Raw genomic sequence first — 19,113 nt, 5'->3', positions numbered from 1 at the left:
AGTTGGTAGTAGTGGGTGGAGATACTCAAATGGGGCGCGGGATATTCTAATGAACCTGCATGTGACATAGGAAGGGGAGCCAAATCTAAATTCCATGTTTTGTTTTTCTCAACTAACAGCCCACACAAAACTAACTGGGTTGTCTTATTTCACAGTTTGTGGGTTGGCAGGCACTACCGACACTTAAATGTATGTGCACAAGCATTGAAAGGTAAGTTTCCCATGATCCTTCCAGGTGTTCCAGTGATTTAGTATTTTATTGCATTCTAACTGGCTAAATGAAAGCAGCAAAGGTCCAGATATCCTGACTTTTAGTCTCTAGTATTAGTCAAGCTCCAAAAACCTACACTTCCTATAATGCAACTCAATTGTGTCTTTGATTGAACACCTCCTGCCAAATAACCACTCATATCTTTCTAACTATGTTTCTGGAGTTGAACATGGGTAGCCTCCAAGCCCAGATGACTGCTGTTAGAATTTCTTGACAAACAAGTATAAACTAGTATACATTTGTGTGTCATCTGTCTTCATGGCATGTTGTTGTCTTCTGTCTGTAAATTATAAGCCATACTAATGTCTTGCAAAGGAGTTGGCCAAACAGTTGAAAATTAGACATCTGGCTAACACTGGCACATTTACGGTAATGTTGATTAATGTGTTGATTAAAAATGAAGATGTAATGCATGTTTAAATGGTCAAAATCACCCTCAAAAGACCAAATTTTGTTTTGAGCAATCAGACAGGGATACTTTTCTGGTGTTTGTGTAGTATCATACTGTATTTTTTTGAATAATTAGTCCCCTTATAATAAATTAACAGACTGTGACTTTTTAAAAAGTTCTTGCTCTCCAAATTTCAGTGGTACAGTAGCACTTGATATTGGTAATCGGATATTAAGTGACATCTTCAAAACTACCAGACATTAACCTGACAACTGCACATACCTTCATTAGCTTTACATTAATATTTGTTTGTCATTTGTCTTTTTGTGTCACAACTTGCTGAGCCATCTTAAGCTTAACCAAGGGCGTAGGTTTAGTTTCAACATTGGGGGGGGGGGCACATTATAACCGGAGTGTCTGGGGTCCGCCCCGATGAAATGTTGAGCGTCAAACAATTCATTTCCTGCATTCTGGTGAATTTTATGCAACAATGTATGGTGCAAATGTATTTATTTAAGTAAAGGAAATTATTATTCTCCTTCTCTTCCTAAAACATCACACATGAGGGGAGCTTTTTTTAGGAATCATGTACATCACAATAACACATCTGTTAGAGAATGAGACCTTGTTGAAGCCAGAAGCTCCAAAGTTTAAATCTACATAAAAGACATGAAATCACAAATCTAACTCTTCTAAATATTGACATATCCCCTGCACCCCCCCGAAATCTTCGCCTATGAGCTTAATGGAAGGTCTGACTTTTGTTATATTGTTACTATGCATACAGCCTTGACAGCACATTATGTGACAGCCCACCAGCCCTCAGTGTTACCAAGGACTGCAGGTCTAATAGTTAACATTGGTACAACAGCAGGGCCTCTTTTAAAGGCTGTCAATACACAGAAGTTAATGGGATGAGACAGAACATGTTTAATGAACTGGATGGTCCAAAATATTTGGTATCACCACATAATTACCCACATATTTACAACTGGCCTATAACAGTGAGAGTGCTATTGATTGTTTTGGTGTTGTGAGAGTGAAACACCAGTTCAGAGATGTGGGTAAAGACTCAGTGTTTCATGTTGTAATGGCCTCTGATAATAACTGCACCACTTGACCGTGTTGCGAATTCCCTTTTGAACTGAACAAGAGCAGGAGGTTAGGTGAATGAATTGTGCTGATTGACTAAACGCACTTACTCTTTTGGTGAGTTGAAGGAGGCGGAGCAATACATGTCCAGATCAACCCCAACTCATAAAATACTGACGCTTGGTCAGTGCCTGTCAGCGTCAGATACTGACGCAAAAATCTCCCTTTAACGTCTGTATGGAACGCACCGGGCAGAGCAGCAGCACGACCGTGGCGCGCTGTAAAATGACGTAGTATTAAGAGAGACAATGGTAGAGAGTAGTATGGAAGACCCAAAATCCGCGTAAGGAGGTTGTTTGGGGGTGGGGGGGGGGGGGGGGGGTGGGTGGTGGATGGATGGGTCAAACAACACAGGACCTTCACCCAGGAAACCGGGGTTCATGTCCTGTACTTGTCCTACGTGTCACTGAAATGTACATTTTTGTAACCCCACCCACCATATTTTCCTAAACCTAACAGTCCGGTTCTTGTGCCGCATGTCATTTAAACGTACGTCCCGACCCATAGTGTCAAAAAGTGACGCCATGAGTCCCAACCAAGTGCGTCTAAATATGACGCTAAAGGGCCAGACGCGAATCCCGAGTGCGTCAAATAGTGACGTCAAGGGTCCTGACCCAGAGGGTCAAAAAGTGACGCCAAGAGTCTAGACCAAGCGCATCTAAATATGACGCTAGAGCAGACTTTTTGCGTGTCACTTTTTGACGCTATGGGAGTGAGAATGTGTTGTTTAGACTCTCTTGCCGTATCCGGTCGGCAAAACCGTCCTTCTTGCAAAGGAACGATTCAAGTGCCGTCTTCTGTTCCTCTTTTAGATAAAAAGCCAAGTCTAACTTGTTCATTGTAGCTGCCAAAGCCGTTTCAAACAACTGGTGTTCATCCGTAGCCATCTTGCAATGTTTACTAATGACTTCGACCTCTGGCCCGCCTATATCAGATACATCGATGTGATTGGTGCAGCTCGGCACAAGGGCATAGTTAATGAGCATCATTACTGAATGCCAAAGTGACTTGCTGAGCAAATTCAAATTGTGCTCTCGCGAGAACTCTGGACTTCCAGGGTATGAGAGAGCTTGAGGAACGTATCAAACTCGCGCTGCTCACACACGGGTTGAAGGAAACAACACTAATGTTATGCGCTCTAACGTTAGTAGTAACATCGTTTTTATATAGTAGGGAAAGTGTTATGTTAATGATGGCCGCCCAAAAAATCCAAAAAACTAACTACTAACTCCACAATTAAGAAGTACACAGTAGTAGTATTTTCTGACATGTATAATGTGTTTAGAAAGAAATCACTAATTTTGCTTTACCCAGACTTTAAGAACATTAGCAGCACATCTGTTCAATTATAAGCTGGCTACTAAAGGAAGCTTTAATTCTAAAAACATTTTTTTTATTTGGCTGTTGGACTCGAATTTCTGTGGATATTAATGGTCCCCAGACGATGATTCCTAGGGCCCTATCTTGAACCCGGCGCAGCGCAAAGCCTGACGCAAGTGTCTTTGCTAGTTTAAGACCGACGCAGTTGTCAATTTCCCGTCCAGCGCCCACGTTGTTTAAATAGAAAATCCACCTGCGCCCATCTGTGCGCCCATGGGCATGCTGGTCTTACAGGGAGGTGTGTTCAGGTGCATTCTTGGCGTATTGCTATCTTGAGGCAGCGGAAAGTGTTCGCACCATTGATCATCAAAAACCTGGTCTAAAGTCAATAACGCAGCATTGCATTATTTTAACAGCGCATTAGTTAAGAGAAAATTCATGCTCTCAAGAGGATGAACCCATTCCCTCCATGAGCTTTACTCTAGTGACACCTTAAGTCCACACTGTCAGTGTTGTAACAGTGATTTCTCATCCTCATAATTGTATGTATGAGTCTGATTTTGATTAATTCAAGCCCCAAAGGGAAGAAACCCTTTTAGGACGCTATAAGATTTTCAGTGCCACATTTTGGACAAATTCATTCAAACATTACAAATACCAAAATAAATACGGTAAAGTACCAGATCTGTAGTACATTGTCATATCCAGTAGAAATAAGCCCCCATCCAATCCCAGAATGTTAATCACCCTGTAAAACAAAAAGAATGCACTCTTGAAATGTACAAATGAATATGTTTTTAACACCTCTTTTGTTTAGTATGTCAGAGTTTGTGTCTGCCTGCTGAGCCAACCTTATTGATTGCCTATCTCGACTCAGGCTTTAATAAAGTGTGCCCTCAGCCGGCATGAGAGGCCATAAAAGCACAAATCCTTCCTTCTTGAGCCTATTCATTTCTTTGTATTACCTGCTGTTTTTGCTACAAATGCCTCCACAGCACAATCACATATTATTCATATCCGCCACTACAGCAAGAACGCCTTCAAAAAAGACCAAAGGCAATTTCAGCGCATCTCTTTTAATGGGGATAAGGTCCATTATCGCATGGCTCTGTAATGATCAGATTGGACTTCTGCTGTGGTATAATGCCATGAACTCTGCAGTCTTCCACAGAGTCGTCTTCTATCTCCACGTTCACCCATTTGGGTGGGAGCACACTGTGTTCCTCTACCCATGTCCAAAACGCCATTTTGTTCACATGCAAATGACAAAATGGCTGAAAAACTCAGTGCAGTTCATGTGTGTCTGATTATGCTGTACAAGCACGAGATGTAGCAGAATTCACAACTAGAAGAAAGAAACGAGTGTGAGGGAGAAAGGTTGGAATATGTTTAAGTGCACAACATTTCATTTCATTCAACTCTCAGTAGTAGTTCCCTTAGTCTTTGATTCAACGTTTCCTTTATTCTCTATGTTAAAAGGTCCCATGGCATGAAAATTTCACTTCATGAGGTTTTTTAACATTAATGTGAGTTCCCCCAGCCTGTCTATGGTCCCTCAGTGGCTAGAAATGACAATAGGTGTAAACCGAGCCCTGGGTATCCTGCTCTGCCTTTGAGAAAATTAAAGCTCGGATGGGCCGATCTGGAATCTCCTCCTTATGAGGTCATAAGGAGGAAGGTTACCTCCCCTTTCTCTGCTTGGCCCGCCCATGAGAAAGAGAGAGACATCATGGCTTGCAAACAAGCAAAGTGGCAGTTGGTCAAGGCCACACCCCCACCCTCCACCTTGCCCCCCCTCTCTCCTCCTCAATAGCATTTAAAGCTACAGACACACATCCTAAGGAAAGCTCATTGTGGGACTGGCTCTGGTGGCTGTAATTCTGCACCAAGGCTGAATTCCGGGAAAGAGACTTCAGATACAGTATTAGGGGACCACTAAGGTCTATATAAAAGAGACTTCAGACACAGTATTAGGGGACCACTAAGGTCTATATAAAAGAGACTTCAGATACAGTATTAGGGGACCACTAAAGCCTATATAAAAGAGACTTCAGATACAGTATTAGGGGACCACTAAGGCCTATATAAAAGAGACTTCAGATACAGTATTAGGGGACCACTAAGGCCTATATAAAAGAGACTTCAGATACAGTATTAGGGGGACCACTAAGGCCTATATAAAAGAGACTTCAGATACAGTATTAGGGGACCACTAAGGCCTATATAAAAGAGACTTCAGATACAGTATTAGGGGACCACTAAGGCCTATATAAAAGAGACTTCAGATACAGTATTAGGGGACCACTAAGGCCTATATAAAAGCATCAAAAAAGCAGCATGTCATAGGACCTTTAAGCTTCAAGCTCAGTGTTTCCTTTAGGATTTTTTTTTAAACGGACCTTACACTTCGCTGCAACACAAACTAATATATTTATTCACGTCTATTCACACACACAATCAGGCATATTTTCTGTTGTGATTGAACTGTATTTTTTGAGTTACTATATAGGCCAACTTTGATCTTGACATATAGGCTAAGCATTCTGTAGCAAATAACAGTAAACCCACTATTAATTAGATTATCTTAATGCAGTGTAACAACTTCAGCATGTATATAATGCACCTAAAATACAAACGTGGACGTTTGTATTTTGGACGTTGAGCAATCGCTATTATATCGAATCAACAGCCACGTGCAATTTAGCTCGCAGGTGAAGAATACAAACAACAAAAATCACCAGTTAACTTAATTTAAATTTGCAAGACCAGGCTTAAATGAACTGACAACATAAGTTATACCACTTACAGTTCTCAAGGATATACACACACAATCTCAACTGGCTTATCATCCGGACAGCGTCTCTTTTTCCATTCCAGAGGGACCGCGCTATTCTCCGACATGCACTCTCACAATGCAGCCCTATTTCTGATACCGTCGGGGGCAGAAATGTTGCAGTGGGGGGCCGCCACGGTCAAATCAACATAGAGGAAACACTGAAGCTGCAAGGTATGTTCTAAAGGCTCAATTTGTTGCTGTGACCCCGAGAGCATAATGTACTGCAACCTAAGGAAACTGAAGCCGTTTTCTTAATTTGCTTGTGTTTCGTCTATTTGTATGTTTCCTTAAGGTGCAGCGTGTTTAGCTCTCAGGGCCACCATAGTTTGTGCTGTGTTATATTCATTTCATTGGAAAGCATGTGGATTGTTCAAGTGTGGTGGTTCACGTAAGTATGGTCCATTTTGTTCTTGAAATCTTTAGGTTTCATTTCAAACAACACCATACAAATACCGTCAATTCTTAAATATGGTTACCAACCTTTATTTTTTATACATCAACTGCAGAGACAACCAGGCTTTTATTTAAATATACTTATATTTTCGGCCGGATGTCCGTCCCCTTCCTCTTTCTTTGTGTTGGCGTTCTAAACTCTGGTGGATTTCTGAGGACTATGGTTAACTGCTCCTCAGATCTCTGCAGGGTAAATCCAGACAGCTAGCTAGACTATCTGTCCAATCTGAGTTTTCTGTTGCACGACTAAAACAACCTTTGAACGTACACATGTTCCACCAAAACAAGTTCCTTCCCGAGGCTATTTTGCAGAGGCACCGTGGCTCCGTCTTACGCTTAGCACCCCCCATGACAATTGTGTGAATAAAACCAGAGCATGTTTTTCTCCGTTCTCAGAATGCTGTGTAGACTAGCCAGACCCTCCGCAGCAGCACCGCAATGCGAGACTACATGGATGTAAACAACGCAGGTTTTGCAAATAATGTATGGGGAAAGAAATGTATTTATCACATTTGTTAGACGTTAAGGATTCAACCAATGTATTGGTGAGAAACACTGATGTAAAAATTACGTGCACAGTTTTTTCACCCGTAAAAAAAGTTATGTCATCATTTTTCATTTGCAATTTTAAAACTATAGCGCGTAGTTTCTGTCTCCCCCATGAATATGGGCCGACGAAAAAACACTTTGGAAAAACAAAAAGAAAACCACCACTTTTCCATTGTGTGCACCATCCGTTGCCTAAATGTCAGCCATAATAATTAAGAACAGTGCATTGGGGAAAAACTTTAAAAAAGGGGAAAAAATACAGGTATTCCATTCTTGTAGAACTGTGGTGAGTCAGCCCGTCTCTAAAGGGTATTTAAAGGCCATCTACATTAGCCTGATTGAAGGCTGCAGACAAAAGGACACTACAACAAAAAGGCAGCAATTAGCAAAAGTTATTGGGTCCCATTCCTTCCAAAAAAGATAATCACCCACACCTACACCCACCCACACACACACACACACAGCACAGTCTTCACAATTTACAGTTTTGCACCATAAATCTGAATAAAGTGTGCATTAAGCATTTGTACCAGCACTATTTATATACAGTATTTATTAAACCCAGCTCTTTGCTACTGTCTCTTATGTCTTGCCTGTTGTCTGATATAGTCAGCTCTGCATGGCTTGGGTATGTCTACAAATATTCACTTGTACTTTAACTATTTCACCATTTTATTAACTTGTTAACACTTTTAATGTTCCATCAAGATCTCCATCATGATTGGGTTTTTTGTTTTGTTTCGTTGCTTATTGCTCTGCATGTTTGCATGTTTCAAGAAAATGTCAGCGTTGCTTGGCTGTGTTTTGTTGCTTGCATGTCTACACGTACTGAATGTGGATACTGTTGATGTATTACAACACTCCCATCAGCGTCACATTTAGACTCGCTTGGACAGGAGTCTTGGCGTCTCTGGGTCGGGATGTACGTTTAACTGACATGCGGCACAAGAACGTGGCCAATTAGGTTTAGGAAAAGATGATGGGTGGGGTTACAAAATGTACATTTCAGTGACACGCGGGACATGAACCCCGGTCTCTTGGGTGAAAGTCCTGTGTTATTTGACCCAACCTCCCCCCCAACCAACCTCCTTACTCAGATTTTCGGTCTTTCATACTACTCTCTATCGTTGTCTCTCTTAATACTATGTGATCTTACAGCGCCACGGTGGAGCTGCTGCTCTGCCCAGTGTGTTCCATACAGACGCTAAAGGGAGATTTCTACGTCGGTATCTGACGCTGAGCATCGGTATTTAACGAGTTGGAGTGAGAGCGGGTTGTGTATTACTGTACTAATGTCACGGAATGTTGTGTGGACTAGCCAGACCTTCCTCCTCAGTGCTGTGGAGATAGGTCTGGCAATTGCAAGACTAATTTTACAAAACATATTCATATGACATTAGAAATGTCATATATATGGGCGCCTGGGTAGCTCACCTGGTATAGCGGGCGCCATATGAAGAGGCTCACCTTGAAGCAGCGGCTCAGGGTTCGAATCTGACTTGTGGCCATTTGCTGCATGTCTTCCTCCTCTCTCTCCCCCCCTTTCTTTCTATTAAAGGCTAAAATGCCCCAAAAAATACCTCTAAAACTGCTACATACCTACAGTTTTCCTACAGTCCTGAAAAAAGTTCTGGAGCGTCATTCCAGTGCGTTCTGACAGCACTTCACCCCTGTACAATATCTTCAGAAATAAATGGAAATATACCAACTTCATGACATCCGATTTTTTTATATATGATGTCTTTTCTTGTTTTGCTGTATTCGGGACATTTGTGGGCGTCAACCTCTATGAAAATGTAGCGACCAGGTGCCAGATCGTAAGAACGCAATCAAGAGGGAGCTACAAAAATGGCAGCCACAGCGGCAAACAAAAAAAAAACATAGTGAGGTGAAACTATGACAACTAGACAAAGCTTGTTCCAAAACCAGAGTGAATCTGGGGTTGGCTTTCACCCGCAGGCAAGCACTAAATTCTACTAGTTCTGCCTTTACGCCAGGACTCCCCAACTACATATTGTATGAAATTGAGTTGCATATTAAACTGGGCCTACAATAACGTAGAGGGTGGCCTTTTTGTGGTGCACACAACACTAAGCTATTAAAATAATTGACAACAATTTGATTTAATGTTAAACATAAATAAAGCACAGTGAATCATTAAGCTTAACTGTATCTGTGGATGGCCACCTAAGTACAGGCCGATAAGCCTGGCATCAATGTTTTGTTAATTTTATCTTCATATATTTCCCGGTCTCACGGCAGTTCGTGTAAATGTCACGTTATTTTTAATCTATTGATACGTGTTCACGGCGACATTTTTCTCGTTTTTTTTGTGGTGGCCAGCACGAAATACCCTACGGGGAAAGGACACCTCACACGCCAGGAGACGGACAAAAAGGACGCCTCATATGCTGGGAGGCGGCCGCAAGGTGGCCGCAACTATGGGGAAAGGACGCCTCACACGCCGGGAGACGGCCGAAAAGGACGCCTCATACACACGGGGAGACGGCCGAAAAGGACGCCTCATACACGCGGGGAGACGGCCGAAAAAGACGCCTCATATGCCAGGAGGCGGCCGCGAGGTGGCCGCTTGGGACACGACTACGGGGGGAAAGGACGCCGGGAGACAGCCAAAAAAGACGCCGGGAGACGGCCGAAAAGGACGCCTCACACGCCGGGAGACAGCCGCTGGGGATGCGCGACAATAACGGGACGGTTGTGATTAGAAAGACTACGGGAAACAAAACGTCACATGCGGGAAGCGATCCCCGCTCGCCCGGGTGAAAGTCCTGTGTTGTTTGACGCCGGGAGACAGCCACTGGGGATGCGCAACGATAACGGGACGGTTGTGATTAGGAAGACTACGGGAAACAAAATGTCACACTGTGTTGTTTGACCCATCCACCACCCCGACCAACCTCCCTACGCAGATTTTTGGCTTTTTATACTACTCCCTACCATTTTCGTGCTGTGACCACGAAATATGCTTCCCATTGAAATACATTACTTCACATATTCATGCTGGCCACCACGAAAAAAACAAGAAAAACGTCCCCGTGAACACCTATCAATAGATTAAATAACGTGACCATTTCACGAACTGCCATGAGACTGGACTGTATATTTATCTTTATCTATATTTACCTTTGCTGATAATATGTTGGACTCATGTTTATGTATATTCTCGGACATTTAGAACTTTTTTCTTAAATGATTAAACAATAACTTGGGCCCCCCCTGCATAACTCTGAGCATCCCCTGTTGAAGATCTCTGCCTTTACGCCTAAAAAGTTAAATTACCCACTTAATTATTTGGTTAAGTTGGCCAAAAAACTAATGTAAATGAACTGACTCTTCTCCAGCCACAGGTGAAAGTGTTTTGCAGCACTGAACAGCTTGTGACAATCACCTCAATTTAGAAAGTCACCTGCCTATCAGAACCTTGACTTCTACTCAGAATCGATCCACAACAATATTTTTCAGGTATGTATGGTTGGTTGACATTTGTAAGTAACAATTCTCTTGAGAATGTTCATGATGGAGCCAGACATAGCAGATGGCAGATTTGTGACCCAGCAGCAAAGCCTGTATATCTGCCTGTGCGCTACGTTTAGTTGTTTTTTTGGTCTAAGTCTAAATCATTGCAGGGTGCGGAGAGCCGTTTACAGATATCAGGGTGTCTAAATTGATTTTCTCTAACAGTCCAATGTTTAAATACACCCAGAGCATTTTGCGAGGTAGAGGTTACAAAGTTACTTTTGCCGAACAGAATTTTCAAGCTCATGTCATTATTAATCAAGCATATCAAATTGAAACATGACCACAAAGGTTATCTTTGCTAATTAAGTCAGGGACAACAATGTGAACAACATTTAACACACACACACACACACACACACACCTTACCTATGGCATCGCCTTGTTCATGGACCATACTGGCCAGATCCTTCATGATTTGACTGACGTCCAGCATATCTCTCTGTGGAGAAAACACAAAGTATATACTCATATTACACCGCTATTCAACTCAGTGTCTGACATCAGTCCTGGCACTGATTGGCTGAAAACACATAATAGATATAGGAAACCCAAAAACCCCTGACTTGTTAATATGGTTAATGGTCTTGCCATTAGCTCTTAGAAATTTTACTTGAATTGTATCACATTTATTTCCTGGGTATTAAAACATTTGCAAAGTGTTTCGTCGTGTGTCCAAATATGAATTTGGGTACTTCCCTGGGTGTCGACTTTGATGTGATAGCTAATTAGGCTAATAAGCTACTTAAATGAGTACTCCACCGATTTAGCATTTCTCTCCTGTAACATTATCAGAATCAAAATGGACAATTTAAAACAAAATCAAAGTTGGTGCACCCGAACCAAGATTTTTTTTATTCCATGCATTATTTATCATTGTCAAAACCTAGCCTGCAATACCCACAATGCAACTTGAATGTTGAGAGTCGCAAGTGGGTGCAAATAGACATATAAAAAAAATCACCCAAGGTTGCCTGAACTAAGACAAAGATGCATCCTCCAAGTTTAAAATGTTTCAATTTGAGCAACAAAAGTCACTAATACCGGGGCCTTAATCAAGCCTATGTAGCGTAACATACAGACACAACATAACAAAAAGAACTGGACCTCCTTATTAATTCTGAGATTAGTTAGAGTCTGAGGCCACACTCTGCCAGTGGTGGATGTAACTAAGTACACTTACTCAAGTACTCTACTTAAGTACAAAGGTTGAGGTACTTGTACTTTACTTGAGTCTTTTCTTTTCACTTTTTACTTCTACTCTGCTGCATTTCAGACAGAAATATCGTACTTTTTACTCCACTACATTCATCTGATAGCTTTAGTTACTTTAAAAATTAAGATAAAAAAAAAACACAAACAAAAGTTTATAAAATCCTATGTTTTATTATAAATTAAACTAGCCAACAATATAACGAGTCTACAAGTCCAGCTGAAATGATCAGACCATTAAACACACAACTGTTTGGATCCTTTACACTTTTTTTTTCTGAATTGAGTACCTTTACTTTTAATACTTTAAGTACATTTTCCTGATGATACCTACATACTTTTACCTAAGTAACATTTTTAATGCTGGACTTTTAGTGGTATTAGTGGTATTAGTACTTTTACTTAAGTAAAGAATCTGAATACTTCGTCCACCACTGCACTCTGCACACATAAAATCAGTTTGGGGCAAATACACAGCCTTCACCAACAGCAACTAAATACACAAGGTAACGAGGGTTCAGGAACAGGTGAAACACATCAGGGTGGGGCAGACAATCACAAAGGCGGGAAAGCGCAAAGTAGGAAGTAAAACAAGACATGACAAGGGAGAAAACAGACTACAAAATAAAACAGGAAACTGAAGCATAACATACACAAGGATGAAAACAAGGTAAAACGCAACAGAGAACAAAAGAGACCGTAAACAAGGAAACGGGGAATAATTTAACACAATAAAACAGGAAAAACTATAACAGAAAATCGCAACCATGACAATGACTGTATATTTAGCTGAATTTGTTTACTATAGAAGCGTAAAGTGTATCCTCTGTTGATGTGCCTTGTCAGTTTCGCTAAAAACAGTAATGCGAATAAAGCCGGTGAAAGTGTGTTTCCATAAAACGGCTTTAAAGCGAATTAAAAACCTGCTGCGTAATGACATCACATGCTGTTTTGCGATCAAATTGGTATATTGAATAGATTTGAGGCATTTTAAGGTGTTTCCATTCATTTTCACACTGAATAGCACAACATTCAATCTTACATGTGAACAAAGTCTGCTAGCCAAAATGGATCGCGCCATCAACCTACAAATGAATCATATTTCACAAGTTGTTATAGTGCTTATGTACCAGCTGATAGCGACATATCAAGTTATAATAAGACAACGCTATCAAAACATTGCTATGATGATGCAGATGCACGTAAATGCCAGACGACAAAAAATTTTTGCTGTCTAAAATAGCCGTTATATTTCGTTTGTAATTTAAATTTCATACAGTAAGTCCCTCATCTCCTCGTTCATCCCCTTGTCTTGTCATCTGTCTTTGTTGACACCCGCCGTGTCTGCGAAGAAAAAGGAAATACGTGGATACGTCTCCGTTTTATGGCCCGTTGCTACCATAAAATGACCTAAAACGAAATCGCATTTCATTATATATTCGGTAAATAACGTTTCTATCAGCGTTTATCACATAAGCCGTTTACCGATTAAGAGAATATCGATGAGGTGGAACGTACAAACTTTGTGTCGATATTTATTAAATTGAATTTTACTGTTTCCATTAGGCATTTTTCATTCAATATTACTTTATTGGCATGAAAATGTGTAGATGGAAACATGACTAGTGACTTTGTTTGTTTGTTAATTTGACTGACACAACGCTTCCATTGCTGAATGTTGTGTTTGGTGACCACAAACACTGGGCTGGGAACCAGGACCGGAGATTGTTCTATCACATTTCGAACAGGTTTACAGGTTTACTAGAGGAGATTTTCTTATCACCGAGGGCAAGTATATTAGCACTGCTCGGATATAGTTTCTGCTTCAGTTCCTGTGGGGACCTGATCCGGTACAGGGAAGGTAGTCAGAGTCAAGGGTTGCTTTCACACCTTTAGTTTGGTCCACTTGGTCCGGACTAAAGAAAAGAGTACCATAAAATGACCTAAAACGAAATCGCATTTCATTATATATTCAGTAAATAACGTTTCCATCAGCGTTTATTGCATAAGCCGTTTACCGATTAAGAGAATATCGATGAGGTGGAACGTACAAACTTTGTGTCGATATTTATTAAATTGAATTTTACTGTTTCCATTAGGCATTTTTCATTCAATATTACTTCATTGGCATGAAAATGTGTAGATGGAAACATGACTAGTGACTTTGTTTGTTTGTTAATTTGACTGACACAACGCTTCCATTGCTGAATGTCGTGTTTGGTGACCACAGGATTGGTTTGGTTTGCCGTGTGTGAGCTGACAGGGATGAGAATCAGCAGCTACAACTCTGAGGCCATGGAACAAACAAAATGAATTGCCTTTTTTAGACGGAAATTGTTTACATTATCAGTTATTGTGCCGATTGTATTCTTGATCAATCAGTTAATTGTTCCTGTTTATTAGTTGTCTGCAAATATTGAAAAATGCCCATCACAGTTTTCCAGAACGCAAATGTCTTGTTTTTTTCTGATCAATAGTCCAAAACCCAATGATATTCAGTTTACTCATGGTGGATGACAAATAACCTTTGCTATCTGTGCATAAAATGACAACAGTTCTGGTCATCTGCTCAATAATAGTGGGATCTAATAGATTTCCCTTATTAAACCCCACTGGTTTTTGATTGTTATTTGATGTCTTCTGCAACTTGATGCTTATTACAAGACCACAGATGTGCACATGCATTTGTAAAATAAAATCAAAATTGAGTTCCCTGTCCCTGTATAATTGAAAAAAATTTTACTTGGGTTTTATCCTATATGGTGTATGCTTGGCTTGACTTAGCGTAACAAAAAAAGTTTTTATTCAATTATTTCTCTGTAAGGGCACAGAGCAAAGTAGTGCAGCTATGGTTAACCACAGCAAATTCTCTGCAGTCCCCAAGCTTTGTATATGCTCTTAATGTTTCAGCTCAAAGCAATATGAAAGCTTATAAAATCCCTGTCTATCTCGTGCTCACAGGTCCCCCCTTTCCTCCATTATGGCTCCATGCAATCACAGCTGCGTTTGTGTAGCCTAACCCACTGGGCCATTCATCACAGGTGGCAGATATTGCTGTGGAAACTGGCAGCCATCCTGCCACTTGGCAAAAAACATTTGAATCAAGCCAAAAATTCCCCCTGGCTAGAAAACCTTGTGATGCTAAAGACTGTTTTGTATTTATCTTTGGGCAACCCTGTCCATCATGTTGTAATCGAATAACAAATGTATTTTACCTGGCAAAGTATTGGGCAATCAGGGCTCATTTCATCATAACGACATGAACAGTGTGTAACCAATTTAGCAAATAGTGTGTGGAAGTGAATGGCAGCGAGAGAGAGACAGACACACACACACACACACACACACACACACACACACACACACACACACAGGGAGAAGGCAGAGATGTGATAGGTTGGGACCCCTGCCTGAGGGCTGAGTGGATGGCCAGGCTTCGGGCCAAGACTGTGCCCTTTTCCATATTTCATGGGCTTTAAATTCTGCTCATCTAGCAGCCACTGGATACTGGCACTGGGCTGGGAACCAGGACCGGAGATTGTTCTATCACATTTCGAACAACAGGTTTACTAGAGGAGATTTTCTTATCACCGAGGGCAAGTATATTAGCACTGCTCGGATATAGTTTAGTTTATAGTACAGTGGCCTGTCATTGCACTCTGTTTAGTCTTCACACTAGGGATACAACGATTATCGTTTTCTGTATCGGCATTTTATTTGCCTGATTACCGATAAAGTTCGCGTCAGCCTCTCAATGTCATTCTGAGTTGGAGATACCAGGAAGTTCTGAAACTACAGTATGACCCACTTGGTTTAAAGAACTACAGAAGTGTCAACAAAGGGGTTTAAAAATGCATCTAAAAATGCATACATCTAAATAAAAACCAATGTTAACACAAATACAATTGATTCAGGTAATTTGATAGGAGCTGCGCATTTGTGTCTGGTTTCACTTTAATTTGTTACAAATATGGAACATGATACAAAAAAAACCCCCAGCTAATTTAGGATTTATTTTCAATGCTAGCAGCAGGGAAGCCATATCGTATTAATGAATGAATGTGTTTTCCCATTGTCCAATTTTTGGGACTGAGTACCCCAGGGCGCTCATGTGAGGGGGTCCAAAAAGAATGCTAGAATGAATAGCTGTGGATGCGGGAAGGGGCCCATAGATAATGCCCATAATTTGGTGCTACTCCTCTGAACCCTAACCCTTGGAAAGTTATCTTTACAAACGTCACGTTCAATGTAACTAGAAGTGAAGTAACGTCTAATTTGAACCCAAACCACAAACTTTTCCTAAACTTAACTAAGTAGATATGGTGCCTTAACATAACCAAACTGTGACCATTTAACATGTTTAAATTTGTGACCTTATGTTCAAAACCCCAACCAGCGTTATCTGGTTTAGATATGAGGTCGTATTTCCCCCACGCTTTAGAGGTTAGGAACAAACAACCTATATCGACTTGTTTGGCATCAATGCAGCATTACCGATAGCTGAATGTTCTGCTGATTTTTCTCAGCACTGTAAGGAATTCTCCGTCACATCTTTCCTTCAGCACATCATGTTTTTCATCATAGTCAAGGAAAATTGGCAAGAAAAGGTAAAAGGACATTATTTGTGACTGATTCACCCTGAGCCTGCAGCAGCTCCAAGAGGCAGTGCTCTACAGCTGGCCCTGAACTGCATGCAAACAATGAACTTCCTGTTCGGGGAACAATAAAGTGCCAGAGCACGTTTGTTGCGTTCCACAAATCATAATAAGTCAAACATATTCTCAGTGCTGACGCTCCCCTCTGCTGGTCCTCCGATGCCTCCTGTCAATCCTGCTGCTCTTGTTATTGTGTGTGACTGATGAAAAGAACACACTTGATAAAAAAAATTAATGGCTCCAAGGGTTTGTATATTTTCATGAGACTAAAATGTCAGACAGCGATTCAGACATCTGTTCCATCTGACACTGGGGCCGCTGCAGAGACAGCAAAAACACAATTAAACTTGAGGCCAAGATTTAAGAAAAAAAAACTAAATCACAAGCACAAGCGGCAGCATCTGATTGGCACCTCAGTCACCAGCGCTGCAAGCCTCGCATTTCTCCAGTCTTGAGGATCTGTCTGATACTGGCTGATATGAACACTTGTGGGAGAGACTGCAGCTCGATCCAAAGCTTTTCAACCTGCAAATCGTCTGATAGATGATGGGCAAAAAATGGAAAAGTGACTTCTCCTTCCTGTAGTTTTCATCAGGGTTTCCCGCAGCACTTTGCAGTTCGGGCGGCCCGCCTAAGCTGGGGAACCCTACCGCCTTAACTAGGTCTTCAAAAAAAAAATAAAAAAAATACGCTGCACAAAAGGCCGTCAAGTGCATCTCGGAGAATAGTGCGGACGTGGACGCGCTTCACACCACGAGCGGGCACGCACGCCACACGGCCGAAATGAGAGAAAGAAAAAGAGACGTGTTCTGTCGCTGTCCAGAGAATAACTAGCCAGTTGATATCACGCGTGTGTGTCCGTGAGAACTGTAAGTCGTATAACTTATGTTTTGGGTTTATTTAAGCCTGTTATTGTATTAGTCTATAGTTCTTGCAAATTTAAAGTAAGATAGCTGGTGATTTTGTTGTTTGAGTTCTTCACCTGCTAGCTAGGTTGCACGTGCCTGTTGATTTGATATAATGGCGATTGTTGAACGCCCTTGCTCACGTTTGTATTTTATGTGCATTATTTACAGTGGGTACGGAAAGTATTCAGACCCCTTTAAATTTTTCACTCTGTTTCATTGCAGCCATTTGCTAAAATCAAAAAAGTTCATTTTATTTCTCATTAATGTACACTCAGCACCCCATCTTGACAGAAAAAACTGAAATGTAGAAATTTTTGCAAGTTTATTAAAAAAGAAAAACTGAAATATCACATGGTCATAATTATTCAGACCCTTTGTTGTGACACTCATATTTAACTCACATGCTGTCCATTTCTTCTGATCCTCCTTGAGATGGTTCTACTCCTTCATTGGAGTCCTGCTGTGTTTAATTAAACTGATTGGACTTGATTAGGAAAGGCACACACCTGTCTATATAAGACCTTAGAGCTCACAGTGCATGTCAAAGCAAATGAGACTCATGATGATCAAAACTGCCCAAGGAGCTCAGAGACAGAATTGTGGCAAGGCACAGATCTGGCCAAGGTTACAAAAGAATTTCTGCAGCACTCAAGGTTCCTAAGAGCACAGTGGCCTCCATAATCCTTAAATGGAAGAAGTTTGGGACAACCAGAACTCTTCCTAGACCTGGCCGTCCAGCCAAACTGAGCAATCGTGGGAGAAGAGCCTTGGTGAGAGAGGTAAAGAAGAACCCAAAGATCACTGTGGCTGAGCTCCAGAGATGCAGTAGGGAGATGGGAGAAAGTTCCACAAAGTCAACTATCACTGCAGCCCTCCACCAGTCAGGGCTTTATGGCAGAGTGGCCCGACGGAAGCCTCTCCTCAGTGCAAGACATATGAAAGCCCGCATAGAGTTTGCCAAAAAACACATGAAGGACTCCCAGACTATGAGAAATAAGATTCTCTGGTCTGATGAGACCACGATTGAACTTTTTGGAGTTAATTCTAAGCGGTATGTGTGGAGAAAACCAGGCACTGCTCATCACCTGCCCAATACAATCCCAGTGAAACAGTGAAACATGGTGGTGGCAGCATCACGCTATGGGGGTGTTTTTCAGCTGAAGGGACAGGACGACTGGTTGCAATTGAAGGAAAGATGAATGCGGCAGTACAGAGAGATCCTGGAAGAAAACCATATTAACCATGGTTAATGAGAAATAAAATGAACTTTTTTGATTTTAGCAAATGGCTGCAATGAAACAGAGTGAAAAATTTAAAGGGGTCTGAATACTTAACGTACCCACTGTACATAGCCTGTAGCGATGCTAGATGTCAGCTCTGCCATAAGCAGTGACTGTGATCACCTTTGCACATTTTGACAATGTTGTTTTGCACTTTAGTGTTGTATAGTTTGTAAACTGTTTGTTAAAATTGTTTCAGTTGTTAAGGACATTTTTAACCATTTGTATAGTGTTATATAGTTTGTATGGTGTTTGTAATGAAAATAAGCATCACTGGTCCACTTGTAAAAGAGTGCAATTACCAAAGGGCCCTTGAATTGATCTTTTTAAAACCAAGGATAGCTTGTAGCGATGCTAGATGTCAGCTCTGCCATAAGCAGTGTGTGTGATCACCTTTGCACATTTTGAATGTTGTTTTGCACTCTTATTTATTTAAAATATTTATATTTACTGTTTAATAAATAATTGTTAAATGTAGCACAGAGTCTGTAATCTATCGTACCATTGGAGCCATTTGCTGTGCACAGTTTGATACCTTACAAGGTATCA

The 19,113-nt window shown here is 41.1% G+C and overlaps 1 protein-coding gene across 1 annotated transcript in view; it reads right to left on the bottom strand.

The window, feature by feature from the left end:
- Positions 1-19,113, bottom strand: part of tsnare1 (T-SNARE Domain Containing 1) — a 196,696-nt gene that overhangs the window by 64,132 nt on the left and 113,451 nt on the right. The window contains exon 9 of the mRNA XM_078251935.1: positions 10,879-10,951. Within this exon, the coding sequence (XP_078108061.1) occupies positions 10,879-10,951 (73 nt within the window). The remainder of the gene's footprint in view (positions 1-10,878; positions 10,952-19,113) is intronic.

This window comes from Sander vitreus, chromosome 6, assembly GCF_031162955.1.
Source record: "Sander vitreus isolate 19-12246 chromosome 6, sanVit1, whole genome shotgun sequence".
In the NCBI taxonomy this organism is placed as follows: Eukaryota; Metazoa; Chordata; class Actinopteri; order Perciformes; family Percidae; genus Sander; species Sander vitreus.
The sequence above is the reverse complement of the archived record's forward strand: the minus strand, read 5'-3'. Positions and strand labels throughout refer to the sequence as shown.